This window comes from Rousettus aegyptiacus, unplaced genomic scaffold (genome assembly GCF_014176215.1).
Source record: "Rousettus aegyptiacus isolate mRouAeg1 unplaced genomic scaffold, mRouAeg1.p scaffold_m13_p_9, whole genome shotgun sequence".
Classification (NCBI taxonomy): Eukaryota; Metazoa; Chordata; class Mammalia; order Chiroptera; family Pteropodidae; genus Rousettus; species Rousettus aegyptiacus.
In genome coordinates this window covers 58942359-58955959 of record NW_023416312.1, presented here as the reverse complement: position 1 = coordinate 58955959, position 13601 = coordinate 58942359, and the positions used below count along the sequence as shown (strand labels likewise).

The following is a 13601-nucleotide window of genomic DNA, read 5'->3' as shown; positions in this document are numbered from 1 at the left end:
CTATCAACTGCCCTCCTCTGTGGCCTACTTTGAACACCCATGTTGACTCATCAAGAAAACCAATTCCAAAAAGATGGTCTACTTTGGAGGATGTTACTATTTTTTTTCCACAACAGATTACTCTCTCCCCAATATTTTCCAGGGCCTGCCCACTGCTATTCTAATGCAGTGTTTCTCAAACTATCCATTGTGAACACTTATTGGGGTGATCACTTAGTAAGTTATATACATGTCTAATCACTATGTTGTACACCTGAAACTAATATATCATTGTATGTCACTGGTAATTGAAAAAAAAGTTTTTTAACTATCCATAGTAATAAAAAAAATTAACTATCCATAGTGAAAAACAATAGTGGATTTTTCAATTCATTGTGGACTGATATGTAGTCCAAATGCACATAGCTAGTACACAGCTCATACCACATGTGACTTGCCACTCAAGTTCGACAAAACTCAAACTGGTCTATATCCTATTCAATGAAGACAAATCCACTAATTATGTGCTGGGATGTCATGACAATGTCAAATTGATATACAAGTTTCTAAAAGATTACTTTCTATTTATGTATTTACCTTGCTTTCAACCAGTAAAGAACACCTCACAGACTGGCCCTGTTCTAAGGGCTTGATACTCCTAGTACAGTCTGTGGGCTAGCATCATGGATACGTCCTCGAAGCTGGTTAGAAGTGTAAGCACTCAGACCCCACCCCAAACCTGTGAATCACAATCTGCATCTTATCAAACTCCCCAAGTGACTTGTATGCACACTAATGTTTGCAAAGCACTGTTCTGAAGGATGTTACAGATTCTACTACATGTCCACAAAGTGGTTTGGACCCTCCTTAGGCCCCTGCTGCCACTGGTACTTTATGGAGATTAATGCCATCCCCTGTCATCTTCTTTACCTTCCCTCATCCAGGCCTCAAATGGGCTATGCAGTGTTACCTTCCTCTTCTTTTATTACTTTCACTAAATGCTAAGTATCTCTTTCCATTCCAATCCTGACAGTTCCTTGAGGGCAGAGACATGTATACTCTTTTGTATTCTCTGGATTCGTGTTTTTCTGTTTATATCTAGTGAGTACTTGAAATTATTTGGGTTGAATTAAAAAGATGCAAATAATTACTAGAATAGCTAGCATTTATTGAACACTTACTGTAAGCCAGTTACTGGCCAACACATTATATGCCTGATCGTTTGATCTTCCCAAGTGCCTCTAGGAGGGAGGTATTATTATCATCATTCCTATTTTACAGATGAGGAAAGGGAGGATCACAGAATATAAGAAACTTGTTTTAGGCCACATAGCTAGGCTGTGGAAATGGCAGGACTTGAATTCAAGCTGTTTGACTCTAGAACCCGTACAGAACTGTGTCATTACCACACCCACCTGTTCTCATCCTCTAGGTGGGCCAGGATCTTCTCTAGCTCCCCCTTGCTTTCTGTGACCATGCTGCATGGAGATTGCTGTCCAAAGCCTGGTTCCCGGTCTGTAATGGGGCTGGAGTGCCGCAATAGGTATTGATCCTCATCTCTGCATGGGTATGGGGAGAGTAAAGGAGGTGGCCAAGCACTGAGCTGAGAAACAATTCAGGGCATGAGTTCTTAGCTCTCAGCTCAGGCCTCAGGAGATGCATGTGAAGGATTTGCTTCTAAGACATGTAGAGAAGGGAAGGCCTTAGAGGAATCAAAGTGTTCAAAGGTAGAAGAGTCATGGTTGTGGGTACTAGGAGAGAGTGTTTTCAGGATGCTGGGGCTTCTGGGTTCTACTAAAAGCTCCTGGGAAACAATGAGCAAATCACTCCCTATTTTGTGCCATTCCCCTACTCTTTACTTTTTCACTCCCAGGAAGGGATCACAGCCTGCCTGAATCCCAGTCAGGGCCAGATTGATCCATGTAACCAGAAGCTCCTAGGCCTCTGAGCAGGCCGGGTACCTCCCTGGAGATGAAGGGCCACACTTTAGTCAAGTCCCTGGTGTCTCCCCAGGATCGATGTGGCACTAGATGGGGCTTTGGCATCCTGGTCATGAGATAATGGCTCACTTCTATAACTGTAGATGAGAGCATATTATTTTTCTCTCAAAGTTGGGCACAGAAGGATGGGATCTTGCAACAGGAAGGGATCTGGGCAGATGGCAGAGAATAGTGCATTATTAATTCCCCAAGTTGGTTAATAGAGGGCAGACTGCCTCTCTTACTAAACATTGTGCCCAGAAATCATCCTTCTTTCCTTAGGGCATCAAGGACCCTAACCACCACACCTCCCTCCCCTTGAGGATATACCCTATCCAAACGGTGACAGCGGGATCCTAAAGAGAGCTATTCCAGAAAAGAAGTAGCTGTGGAAACTCACATGCTGTCATCTGGGGACAAGCTGTCATTAAAGAAGGTGCAATTTTGACTTTCCATCTCAGCAAGCCTGGGAAAAAATGATCACGAACAGAAGGGAAAACAGGATGTGAGGCCTGCTTTCATCTCAAGGACTCTAATCCCACAATAGGATCGATTAGCAGCTTTGGAGGCCGCCTCAACCACCCGTAAGTGTTGGGTCTTGCTGGCTGCCATGTACCCCACTGTGCATGCTCCCATAGCCCTGACTCCATTCTCTTTGCCTCAACTGAAAACCCCTTCCACGTGAGACTCCTTACAATCCCTCTCCCCCAAACCTGGTAGTACCTGCTGGCAAAATGCTCAATGCGGGAGTGTGTGTCAGCATGTGGCAGCCTTGGGGAAGAAGCCGGCCTAGAGGAAGGAAGCAAAGACTCAAAGGACCAAAGACTGGGTAGCTGGGCAGCCTGTTTCCTTGCCGCCACCCTCCCTGCCCCCTGTTACCACATTAGGGAGATGGACAAGAGTTCATGGGAACAGGATACTGAGACTAGATTTACAGGGTCTATTTCTCAGGCCAGATTCCTGGTCATGTCTAGGTTGAACTGCCTCGTCACTAGTCAGGTTTGCCCTGGAACATACCCCTACCCACGTGGGACTCAAACCCTTCACATCCCCGGGCTCAGCCAGGCTGCCTTCAGCTCCTGCCCAGCCACTGGTACTCACGTCTCACTATAGTCGGCCTCCAGCACTGATTGAACAGGCAGATAACCTCGCTGAGGGTGTTTGTTGAAATAATGCTTTGAGCGGAATTTGTTCTTTAAGGTTATGGCAAAATCCCTCATGTTCTCACTGGATGTGGTCTGAGAGGAAACAGGGTAGAGGGACTCACCTTAATGGCTTCGGGATATTCTGGGGGAGCTGTGGCTGTTTCCCTAGAGTAGGTAATGTGACTGGTAATCCACTTTTGTTCATGTCCACCATACCCTGCTCCTAGAAAAAGGTCTCCAAGGACACATGCCAAACTGTGAACATTGATTGCCCCTGAGAAGTTGGACCAGAAGGGTGTGGGCCAGGCTGAAGACAGAGGAGGACTTTCCTTTTATACTTTAAACACCTCTATGTAATTTGGACCTTTTACAATGAGCACATATTTGTTCATTTTTAAAATATCATTTGTATAAATTCTAGGGATGTAGAAGATAAGCCGAAGGTAAAGGATTACCCATTTACCATCTTGAGCCAGTTTTCATGACTTTTATAATGTTTACTTCAAAATGATAATGAAAGAAAAATAAAGGGCAAGGTCTCTGCTCCCACTGGGTCACACATGTTTCTGTGCCAAGAGAATTTAGAGAAGAGATGACATCTTGGAGGGTGGACTATGAGGAAACAGGTTGAAAGATGGAGAGGTAGGGTAGGAGAGTTAGTTCAGGCAGCAAAGCCTGAAGCTGTGGATCCTGAGCACACCAGTGGAGAAATTCTGTGGTTGGAATTCAGGGATGCTGACCAACCTGGACTCAGGTGGCTATGAAGTGTATGGTTGCCAGTGAAAACCAGGTGGAATTAGGGACCTAGGTAAAGAACACCCCCAGCCCTCGCCCAGAGACTGAGTAATTAATTTGAGTACAAACTTTGGTATTGACTGGAAGGGATGGAAACAATGATAAAGCAGCAGATGAAGGCCAGGTGATAGGAGCAATACAGAAAACTAGGCTGGAAAAAATACATTGAGCAATGAAAGGTTCATTCCCTGGAACTGCCTTTCTCTACTTTTTCCTGAGACTTCTTTCTAAAAATAGTGAGCGCCTTTTAAATGGCTGAGCATATTCTGGGCTTCTATAGCCAGCTGCCACTCTAGTGAGAGAGAAGGTTTGCTGGAAGAACAGAGAGGCCTGAAAACCTTGAACTGGTAAATCACCAGGACAGTTTGGAGAGTGCTCCCCAGAGGAGAGTAGAATACAAATAGCTTGTGCATGGCCAAGTAGGTCAAGGGCCCAGAACCTGAGATCTGTCTCACCCTCCCACCCAGCCCAGAGGCTTCATACCGGGGTGTAATACTCCATGATGGGGTAGTGCAGCTTGTTGCCTTTGCTGGCCCTGCCTGTCAAGAAGCAAGTCTGGCAGATGTCCACATTAAACTGTTTCAGACTCCGGTACCTTGGGGAGAGGACAGAGGATCCAATGTACCATAATGACCTCCCTGTTTCCCTAGCATCCAAATATACACACACATTAGAAGGGGGTGAGGCATGGAGCCATAACATACTCAACCTCCTATGCATAGCAGTGACTGAGTCTTCACTAAATGACTAGCCTTATCTTAGAGACCATAAATCTCCATGAAATCACATCCTCAGACTCCAAGAAGTGTTGGAAATAGCATTGTCTCACCATCTTTTTTAAAAGGAAGGGGTAGCAGGAGTAAAGAGATCATGACAGCAAATAGCTTTCTAAACAAAAATGGCCCCAAAGGATCCAGTCTCACAGGTACCACCACCTACACTGGAGAAGTTACTCTTTCAATACAAAGTGGGTTCTTCTACCAGCCCTGAGCAAGTGGCTAAAAGTTATTTCCAAAAGTCATTTATAATAATAACTCTATTATTACCCAATATGAATTAGCTCTTCAGATCCAGGTCCAAAGCCAAGCTGAGCTGCCCAGACCTAGTAGTGTAGAATGGTGAAACACTTGGAGAAGTCAGAGGATCCAACATCTGCTCCTGGATCTACACTTTATCTACATTATCCAGCTGTATGAACTTGGGAAAGTCACATTCCACCTCTATGCCTCATTTGCTCATAAAAAGCAGGGTGATTGCAAAAAGTGTGTTAGTGCTTTAAATAGTTATTTAAAAAATGAGCATTTTTATGATGAAAGCCAAATTGAGGATAGTGGTTACCCCTGTGGAAGGAGGTGGAGAATGTAATCAGAGGAACTTCAAATGTATTATAATAATTTTTTACTTCTCAAGCTTGGTGGTGTGCACACTCTATGGGGTGTTGAAGCTGGCTCATCACAGCTCATGGGAGCCAGTTGTTAAAATTTCAAGGATTTTCCAAGTTGGCTGTTAAATTGAGCCATTATTTTTAAAGAAATAAATTACATAAATTCACAATTAAGTGAATTCTTTTAAAAACAGAAGTAATAAATACTCAAGACTCATCACCTCATAATTAATTTACTATTATCTATGCTCTCGAGGGTTACATCTATTGGATCTACATGGTGGAAATAAGTGTGTAACTGCATATCTCTTCCCAACCTTCTATGGGTAGCCAGACATCGGCCACAGTGGGAGTATTTACATCATGGAAATCAACAAATGCTGCAAATTAGGTTTCTTTCTTGCTTTCTGGAGAGTTGGTTGTGAACCATTTGCCAGCATACTATTTGGTACATAGGTATTCTTATGTCAGGATGCTGGGGCTTCTGGGTTCTACTTAATGATTCCTGGGAAAACAAGAGCAAATTATTTCTCTTTCTATGATATTCCCTCACCCTTTCCCTTTTGCTTCTCTATACATTTTTGTAGGTCTAGAATATTTCATAATACAACTAAAACAAAAGAAAATATTTCATTATTTCCAATTTTTTAAAAAATTTAAATATTCTACAATAGATAGGATTACGATAATATATAACAATGTATAATAGATTAGGTGTAATGATATAATTTTTTAATATGTGATTTATATGCAACACAGACTATTTATTATTATTATCATTCTATCAGGTATTGTTTTCCCTACCTGAAGCCCTTGATGGGGCACTGCCTACAAATAGAGCACTTGGTCTGATGCTTCACTTGCTCAGCAATGGTGACCCGATGCAGAACAGCCAGCCACACCATGGACTGAGGCTCCAAGTTGACCCACTCTAGGAACTGTGAAGCTTCAATGACTGGCTTCCCAGTGCTCTAGGGAAACAAGAAGCCCAATGGCAATGATTGAGGCCCAAAGTGTCTTGTGCTTAGAATTGCAGCCCTCAGAGGAGCAAGAGAACCATCAAAACCTGGGTTGGCCTATTCTCCAGAGGTATCTACCTTCTGCCCTCTCCTAGGTGAGCTGGAGCCTCCTCTAGCAGTACTCTGACCCTAAAAGCCCAGAGAACCCTCTGCCCTGTTGTTCCATTCCAACAAACTCCCTTACATCTGAGTAGTTCAGATCAGAAGCTTAGCTCTTAGTCCGTCCTCTCTTCTTTCCACCCTCCTTCCCACCATCCCTCCCTTCTACCCTCTCCAGTTCCATACTCACAAAACGGAAGCAACTACGGACACTGGGCTCCACGTTGCTGCCCCCAAAGGCTGCTACTTCCCCCAGCTGACGAGGAACCTGAATGGCCTCATGAAGCAGGACACCAAGGTGGCGTTGGTCACACTGGCTGCCTGAGTTGGCAACTTGGCTGAAGAGATCTGCTGGCCCCACCATAAGTTGTAGCCAACCCAGATGCAGAAATGGCCAGAGAATGGTATCAGGAGATAACAGAAAAAAATAAGATAAAGAAAGATCATACAGACTTAGCTAATGATTTTTGAAATTGGAATACTTAGAGGTTCATCCCTGACCTTCTAGTAGCCCAGGAGTTCTAAAAAGAGAATTCTCTGAGTTCATAGAGAAAAACTGAGGCAGACATGAAAAGGGGGAGAGAGAGAGAGAGAGAGAAATGAAGAGGGGGAGAGAGAGATGAAGACAAAGAGTGAGCTGTGTGTGAGAACAGTGCCAGACACAGATATAATACTGTTGGGGAAACAGATTCTCAAGAAGCAAGATGTGGGAGAGAGGCTCAGGGGTACCTGAACATGAGTCACACTCAATCTGCTCTATCCTCTCCTATTTATATAGTTTATATAGTCTGATACTGCAGTAATCTCTCAATTATCCACATAAATGGAAAGAAACTCTGGCATGGATAATACAAAAAGAGGAGATAATTCAAAGCATTTGATCATCTAAGTATGAGTTCTAAGTAATTGTGGAATAGACTGTGGTACTTATATTTGAATATGGCTAAAACCTGCCCTTTTGGGAACTCTCCCATCCTACCCCAATCTTACAAAAACTTCTCCAGAGATTATTGTCTGTCTGCTTCATACTTCACCTAAGGCTTAGAAAACACACAAATGTAGAAGGCAGAGAGCCCAGATTTTAGTTCTGGATCCATTACTGACTAGCTTTAGAAACTTGGGTAAGTCATGAATCTCTCTATGCTGCAGTTTACTTACTCGTAAATTGAGGATAAATAATCATTGTCAATCCCAACTTAAAGGAATGTTGAGAGAGATAAATAATATCACAGCTATGGATATGCTTTGAAATGTAAAATTTTCCCAGACTGCTGTCATCTCTCTTCTGTGATCTGATGTAGTACATATCCTTTGCCATTTCAATTAGTCTAATTAGTGCTTTGTAAAAATGTTTTCTTCATACTTCTATCTCCTACTCTGGACTGTAAACTACTTGAGACAGGGACCATGTCTAATTGAACCTAGTACTCACCACATTTAGCACAGTGGTAAACACAAAGTAAGCACTTGACAACTAATGATGTTGCTGCAGAAAAGTACAAAATGCTGTACACAGATGGAAGATGAAGAGGAAAGCAAAGGTACTACACTCCAGAGAGGTTAAAAACTACAGAATGATATACTGTCCACCTCCCAGTAATGGATTATTGTGCCATGGCTATGTAATCACATAGGAAGTCTCCAGTAGATTGTGACATGCCTGAGCTCCAAACTGGGAGAGGGCTAAGCCTGATAAGTCGTGGGGGAATGAAAACAGAAAGTCTGAGTCCTGGGTACCCTAGGCTGCCAACTCAGATCCTTGCCAAGTAATTACATCAAATCTGAAGGAACTAAACCCCTTGCAGTGACACAGGAAATAATAGCAGGCCTCAGGTCCATCTTAGCCTTTGGCTATTCTGGGTTCTTTGCAAAAGCCTGGACCAGGAAGCCTCACAGGGTAGTCCAAGTAGCCCTCTGCTGAGTCATAAGATCTACCTTTTGCTTGTCTTATACCCCACACCTCTCCCTCCACCCAGCTCCACTCTAGACTTTGGAGTTGTACTCACACTGTAGTTTCTCCTTCACTTCTGTGCCACACAGGCATGCAATGCCAGTCTTAAAGGACAATGCCCGCATCTTTCCACTGCGACCACTAGGTTTAAAAGAAGAGACTGAGAACATGAATATATGGAAAGGGTTAACATCGTGGCAGCCATTTTCCTCACAGAGTTGATCCCAGCAGGGCTCTGTGCCAATGATGTCCCAAGCTGAGCTGGGTCCAACTTTCCCACCAGGTCTACTCCAGATGCCCCATTGAATTTCATACTTGGGGCTGCCGGGGCTGCAAGCCCTTACCTATCGAAAACATTGAGAAGCCAGTTGAGGCTCATGTCCACACAGAGCGGCACATTGACTAAGATTCCTCTTTCCTCTTCCAGCCGTTCATATAAGGCAGTCAGGCAGTGAATGACCTCCACCACATCCATCACATGTTCACTGGCCTGCAGATCATGCTCATTGAAGATCTCCAGGGCTGTGGTTAAAGTTACCAGGTCCACTGAAATAAAGAGGGAGAAAGTATAGCCAAAAGAAGAACCCCAGGGGCTAGACAAGGAGATAAGGCTGCCAGCTTCACCAAATTTGACAATCTCCAGACCAACTGTATGATACAAGCTTGCCCTTTACAGAGCTGCTCATACCAAGGAGGGAGGCAGCAAAAGGTCCCCTAAATTAATCCAAAATGTTTCTATACCCATATGTTCTTTGACATTAGTTTCAAAAAGATGGTGGGATGTGAGTAAACTCTCCTTTGTTGTGTTAACTCCCAAGAGGTCAAATCTCATTTTAAATTTATCTGTCTTTACACACATTTCAACTGCAAATAGGTTTGTCCATAAACCTTGTTCTGAGAACCTACACACCAGTTGTGAGGGCTCAGGTGCACCTGGGTAAATGTGACATACCTCAGTAGGACTTTTAAATTGTTCCCAATGCTGGAATTAGTGAAGGCAGACACAACAAGAAGATTAAATGAACAGCATCTCTGAGATAGGCCAGAAGGCACATTATATCTGCAACCATGTTGTCCTGTAACCACTGGCATTTGTTTCAACAGTTCTGCTGCTACATGCAATAACCCCAAGATGGCAAAAGAACACATGCTCCCAGTGGCTCCAAATCATCAGCTAAGATACTTCCTGCCATAAAACAGTTGCTTGATTATCCATGTTGGGCAGAGAAGGGACAAGGAAGAAGATAGCTATGGGTTAATTTGGAAACAATTCTGGAGCTTGGGGAGAATGGAAGGGCCCTGAAAAGTGCAGGTTTCCACAGCTAGTATATCCCAGCCTTTGGAGGATTCCCATAAAGCCAATCAACAACCCTGGTCAAGGTGGGATGAAAGTGGGAAATATCCGACAGATGAGGAAGAGTCAGAGTGGGTAGAAGGCCTTAAAGGAAGTGCAATGGGAGACTTACAGCGCAGTGCCTTCTGGACTCTGCGTAGCTTCATGGCAGTGCGGTAGGCTGAGAACTTAATGTTGTTGAGGTCGGCTGCAAAGAATGGAAAGAAACCCACTCAGATCAGGGAAATGCAAATTAAATCCATACAGGATACCATTGTATAACCACCAGATTGGCAAAAAATAAAAATCCGACAATAAGAAGTGTCAGAAAAGATGTGAGTGAATGAGAACTGCTGTTAGAAGTGTAAACTGATACTATCACCTTGGAACACAAATGTGCTATTACCTAGTAAAATTGAACATTTATGTATCCTACAATCCAACCAGTTATTATCCCAGAGTAGTGATTTTCAAATATTTGTTGACTAAGATGCGTAGTAAGAAATTCATTCTACATCACTGTCCGATATACATATACTCATGTGTGCATGTATAAATAACTGAATTAAACATTTCAGGAAACAATAACTTACTAGATTTGATAAAGTAAAAACATAACAAAACTAATATCAAATATGACTTTTGCTAAGGATATGTTGCACTTTCATATTTCCTAGTCTATTTCGATTTTTTAAAATGCTGTCATAACACGTTGAAACAATGTTAGATCTGTAGACTGAAAAACATGCACACATGCACCAGAAGATATATACAAGAGCTCTTTAGCAGCATTGTTCTTATTAACTCCAAACTAGAAACAACCTAAATGTCCATCAACAGTAGACTGAATGAAGAAACTGTGGTATACACAATGAAAGATTACAGCAGTGAAATTAATGAACTATATTTGCCTACATCAACATGGACAAAATTAATTTGCAACCTAATGGTTAGTGTCTCTTAGTAGCCAAAGATAGGGCACGTGAGAATCACATTCATTGCATTCTGGACAGTGTCTTTTAAAGCAGATCTGATTCTCATCTATAAGTATAATTCCCTAATGTGATGGTTAAATGGTCCAGGGGAAATGTAGAGTCTCCGGTTGAGGGAGGTGCAGACAGGATATGAAAGAAGGCTGCTAGGGGACAAGGCACTCACTTTCATTCCCACCTGTTTGTTGAATGGGATTCCCTTCTGTTCTTATAGAAAAAAGGCAGATCTCCACCCTATACAGGAACCCCACATTCTTACCCAGGGTTTGGTATAACTCAGTCATCTTGGGATGGTCCCAGCATGTGGTCTGAGCCTGGTGGCTACAAATAAAAGCATCAATAGCATGATGGTCCACACTACCATTCCCCCCACACATATGCATGCACCACTCAGTGATAGGTTGGATGCAAAGAGCTGTAGGATCTGGGGGTGAACCTTGAAGATCTCAAAGCACAAGGGTTCACCTTCGCCCAGGCAGAATCTTGAGCTCTTGAGATGAGTAGGAGGAAAAACTGGACTAAATGGAAGAATGCCAACAGATAAAGAGCAACAGGGAAAGGAAAAAAAACAAAGGCAAGGGAGTGTGTAGGCAGGTGACTGACCCGCTTCTGATTCAGATGGTCACTCACTTGATGTAGTAGGGAACTTTGTTGGGTGAAATTGCTCTCTCCCAGGGAACCTGGACAGAGGCTGGTAGGGAAGAACAGAAAGAGAGATAAGCTGGCTACTATTGCTCTTCAGGCCCCTAGTGACTCCCCTGGTATATCCTCCCAAGTAGAAGTCAAGCCCAAAAGGGGATGCCTGACTCTCATTGCCAGCTCTTAACAGCTCCTGAAGGTGTGGAAAAACTAATGAACACACTACTCTCCCTTAGGGTAAGGGAAGGAGAAGAGGTCGTTACTGATATGCTCATGTGCCAGAGACAGGGCAAGGGCAGGAACAGGAATATCTGGCCTCTACCACTATTACGATCTTCTTGAACAGGCTGCTATTTCTATCCATTCAACTGCAGGAAGCTGGAGTGCTGCTGTGGATATGAAGTGGACTCCACTCTCCTCCTGGGGCTTAAAGCCCTTCCCCTAGAAGTTCAAGCTTCTCAGTTTTATGGGACAATGGGGACTGGCACTGTCCATTTCTCCCTGGTGAGGAACTCTGGAAAAGGATGCCCCTCTCTGCTTCATGTCTTTATCTTCCAGATCCTCTAGGAGAAGCTCAGTTACCTGGCCAACTGCCTCATTGCAGTTTCCCTGGGTACAAGAGCTCTCTGCAGGTATAGTTGCATACCAGTGATTATAATAGCAATGGTTCTAACTGCCATTAACGTTTATTGAGTTCTTACTATGTGCCAGATACTCTGTTAAATGCTTTGTGTACATGTCTAATTTTCAGATCTATGTATTGCTACCATCTCCACTGCTGCCGCCCTGATCTGAGTCACCACAGTCCCTCACCTGGATCATTATAAGATGCTTTCAAATAGGTCTCCCTGCTCCCACTCTTGCCCCCCAATACTCTGACTCTGTTGAAACATAAGTTAGATCATGTCATCCTTCTGTTCCTACCCCTCCAAAGGTTCTGCATTCTATTCAGAACAAAATCTCAAGTCCTTACCCTAGCCTATAAGGCACTCTGTGTTCTGGCCTCCTGCCACTACTCTGACCTCCTGCTCTCTTTCTTCCTTGCTCATTTCTACACAGGCCTCCTTGCTGGTCCTCAGGCATGTTCCTGCCTTAAGGTCCTGGAAACTGCTGTCCCCTCTCCCTGGTATGCTCATCCCTCAGAAATCCACATGGCTCATTCCCTCACCTCCTCTCCATTGCAACACTCTAAGTGACACCTTTCTTGACCACGCTATTCAGAATTATGTTGCCGCCCCCCCTTAAGTCCAGCTTTCCTTAGTTATGCCTCCCTTGCTTTACTTTTTTCCATAGCACTTGTCCCAATTTACCTTATATATCTTATACTTATTTGCCTATGGTCTGGCTTCCCTCACTATCATATAAGCTCAACAGGTCTAAAGACTTTTATTCACTGATGTAGCCTCAGTGTTTAGAATACCTGGCCACAATAGGTCCTCAATAAATATTGTTGAAAAAATGAAGTCATTTAATACTCATAACACTGTGAGATAGGTAATTTTTTTTCCTTCTTTTTTTTACATATGGCAAAACTGAGGTTCAGAAAGTTTAAGCTATTTTTTTTTCAAGCTTGCACAGCTATTAAGTCAAGGAGCTGTGACTCAGATCCAGGTCTCTGATTTAAGAGCCTGTCCTTTAAACCATTATACCACACTGCTTTATCTTTACTATGTCTTGCATGCCAAGGTATACTGGGCTCCCACTAGGCCCCCAAGAGACAACAGTAGACTCTCTTGGAAGGTGGCTGAGTTTCTGCTAAGTGAGGTCCAGTTTGTCTCACGTACAGGAAAGGAAGTGTTGTGACCCAGGCCCAAAGTCCCGGTGGGCATCCTGGAGCTGCTTAAGCCTCTCACCAACTGATACCTGTGGAAAGAACAGGAAGGAAGTTAACAGATTCATTCCAGATATTTAGTGTGGAATTTCAAGGTACCTCCAGGAATCTTTATGAACTCCCTCATTGGCTGGTTCTTCTTCGATTCCAGCTCCTCTCACCATCACCCAACTGCTAGTCCTCCCACAACATTCCCAAGGGTAAAAGAAGAATACTATTAATTCCAGGCCACAGTCACTCTTCAACTGTCCCTGTCTATCCCATGTGCCCATATTTAGACAGGACCCTTTCAGATCTTCATTTCAATTATTACCCGGTGGCTTAGAGGTTGAGAAGCCTTTTCCTTGGCCCCAAATTCTCTACTATTCATCATTTCGATCCCATTTCAATGCCCCTTTACTTCCTTTTAGCCTGAAAAAGCTTTCCCTAAGCCTAATTATATTGAGGCTCTTCAG

General features: G+C 43.4%; 1 protein-coding gene across 2 annotated transcripts in view; it reads right to left on the bottom strand.

Moving 5' to 3' along the window:
- DRP2 (dystrophin related protein 2) overlaps window positions 1-13601 on the bottom strand; it is a 41762-nt gene that overhangs the window by 6420 nt on the left and 21741 nt on the right. The window contains exons 8-20 of one of the 2 annotated variants that reach the window (XM_016132189.2): window positions 13100-13178; window positions 11307-11367; window positions 10936-10997; window positions 9818-9892; window positions 8696-8897; window positions 8407-8492; window positions 6591-6748; window positions 6087-6253; window positions 4382-4493; window positions 3060-3196; window positions 2682-2747; window positions 2359-2424; window positions 1395-1538 (exon numbers count right to left, since the gene is read on the bottom strand). In XM_016132189.2, coding sequence (XP_015987675.1) covers window positions 1395-1538; window positions 2359-2424; window positions 2682-2747; window positions 3060-3196; window positions 4382-4493; window positions 6087-6253; window positions 6591-6748; window positions 8407-8492; window positions 8696-8897; window positions 9818-9892; window positions 10936-10997; window positions 11307-11367; window positions 13100-13178 — 1415 coding nt within the window. The remainder of the gene's footprint in view (window positions 1-1394; window positions 1539-2358; window positions 2425-2681; window positions 2748-3059; window positions 3197-4381; window positions 4494-6086; window positions 6254-6590; window positions 6749-8406; window positions 8493-8695; window positions 8898-9817; window positions 9893-10935; window positions 10998-11306; window positions 11368-13099; window positions 13179-13601) is intronic. The other variant, XM_016132193.2, reaches the window with a different exon arrangement.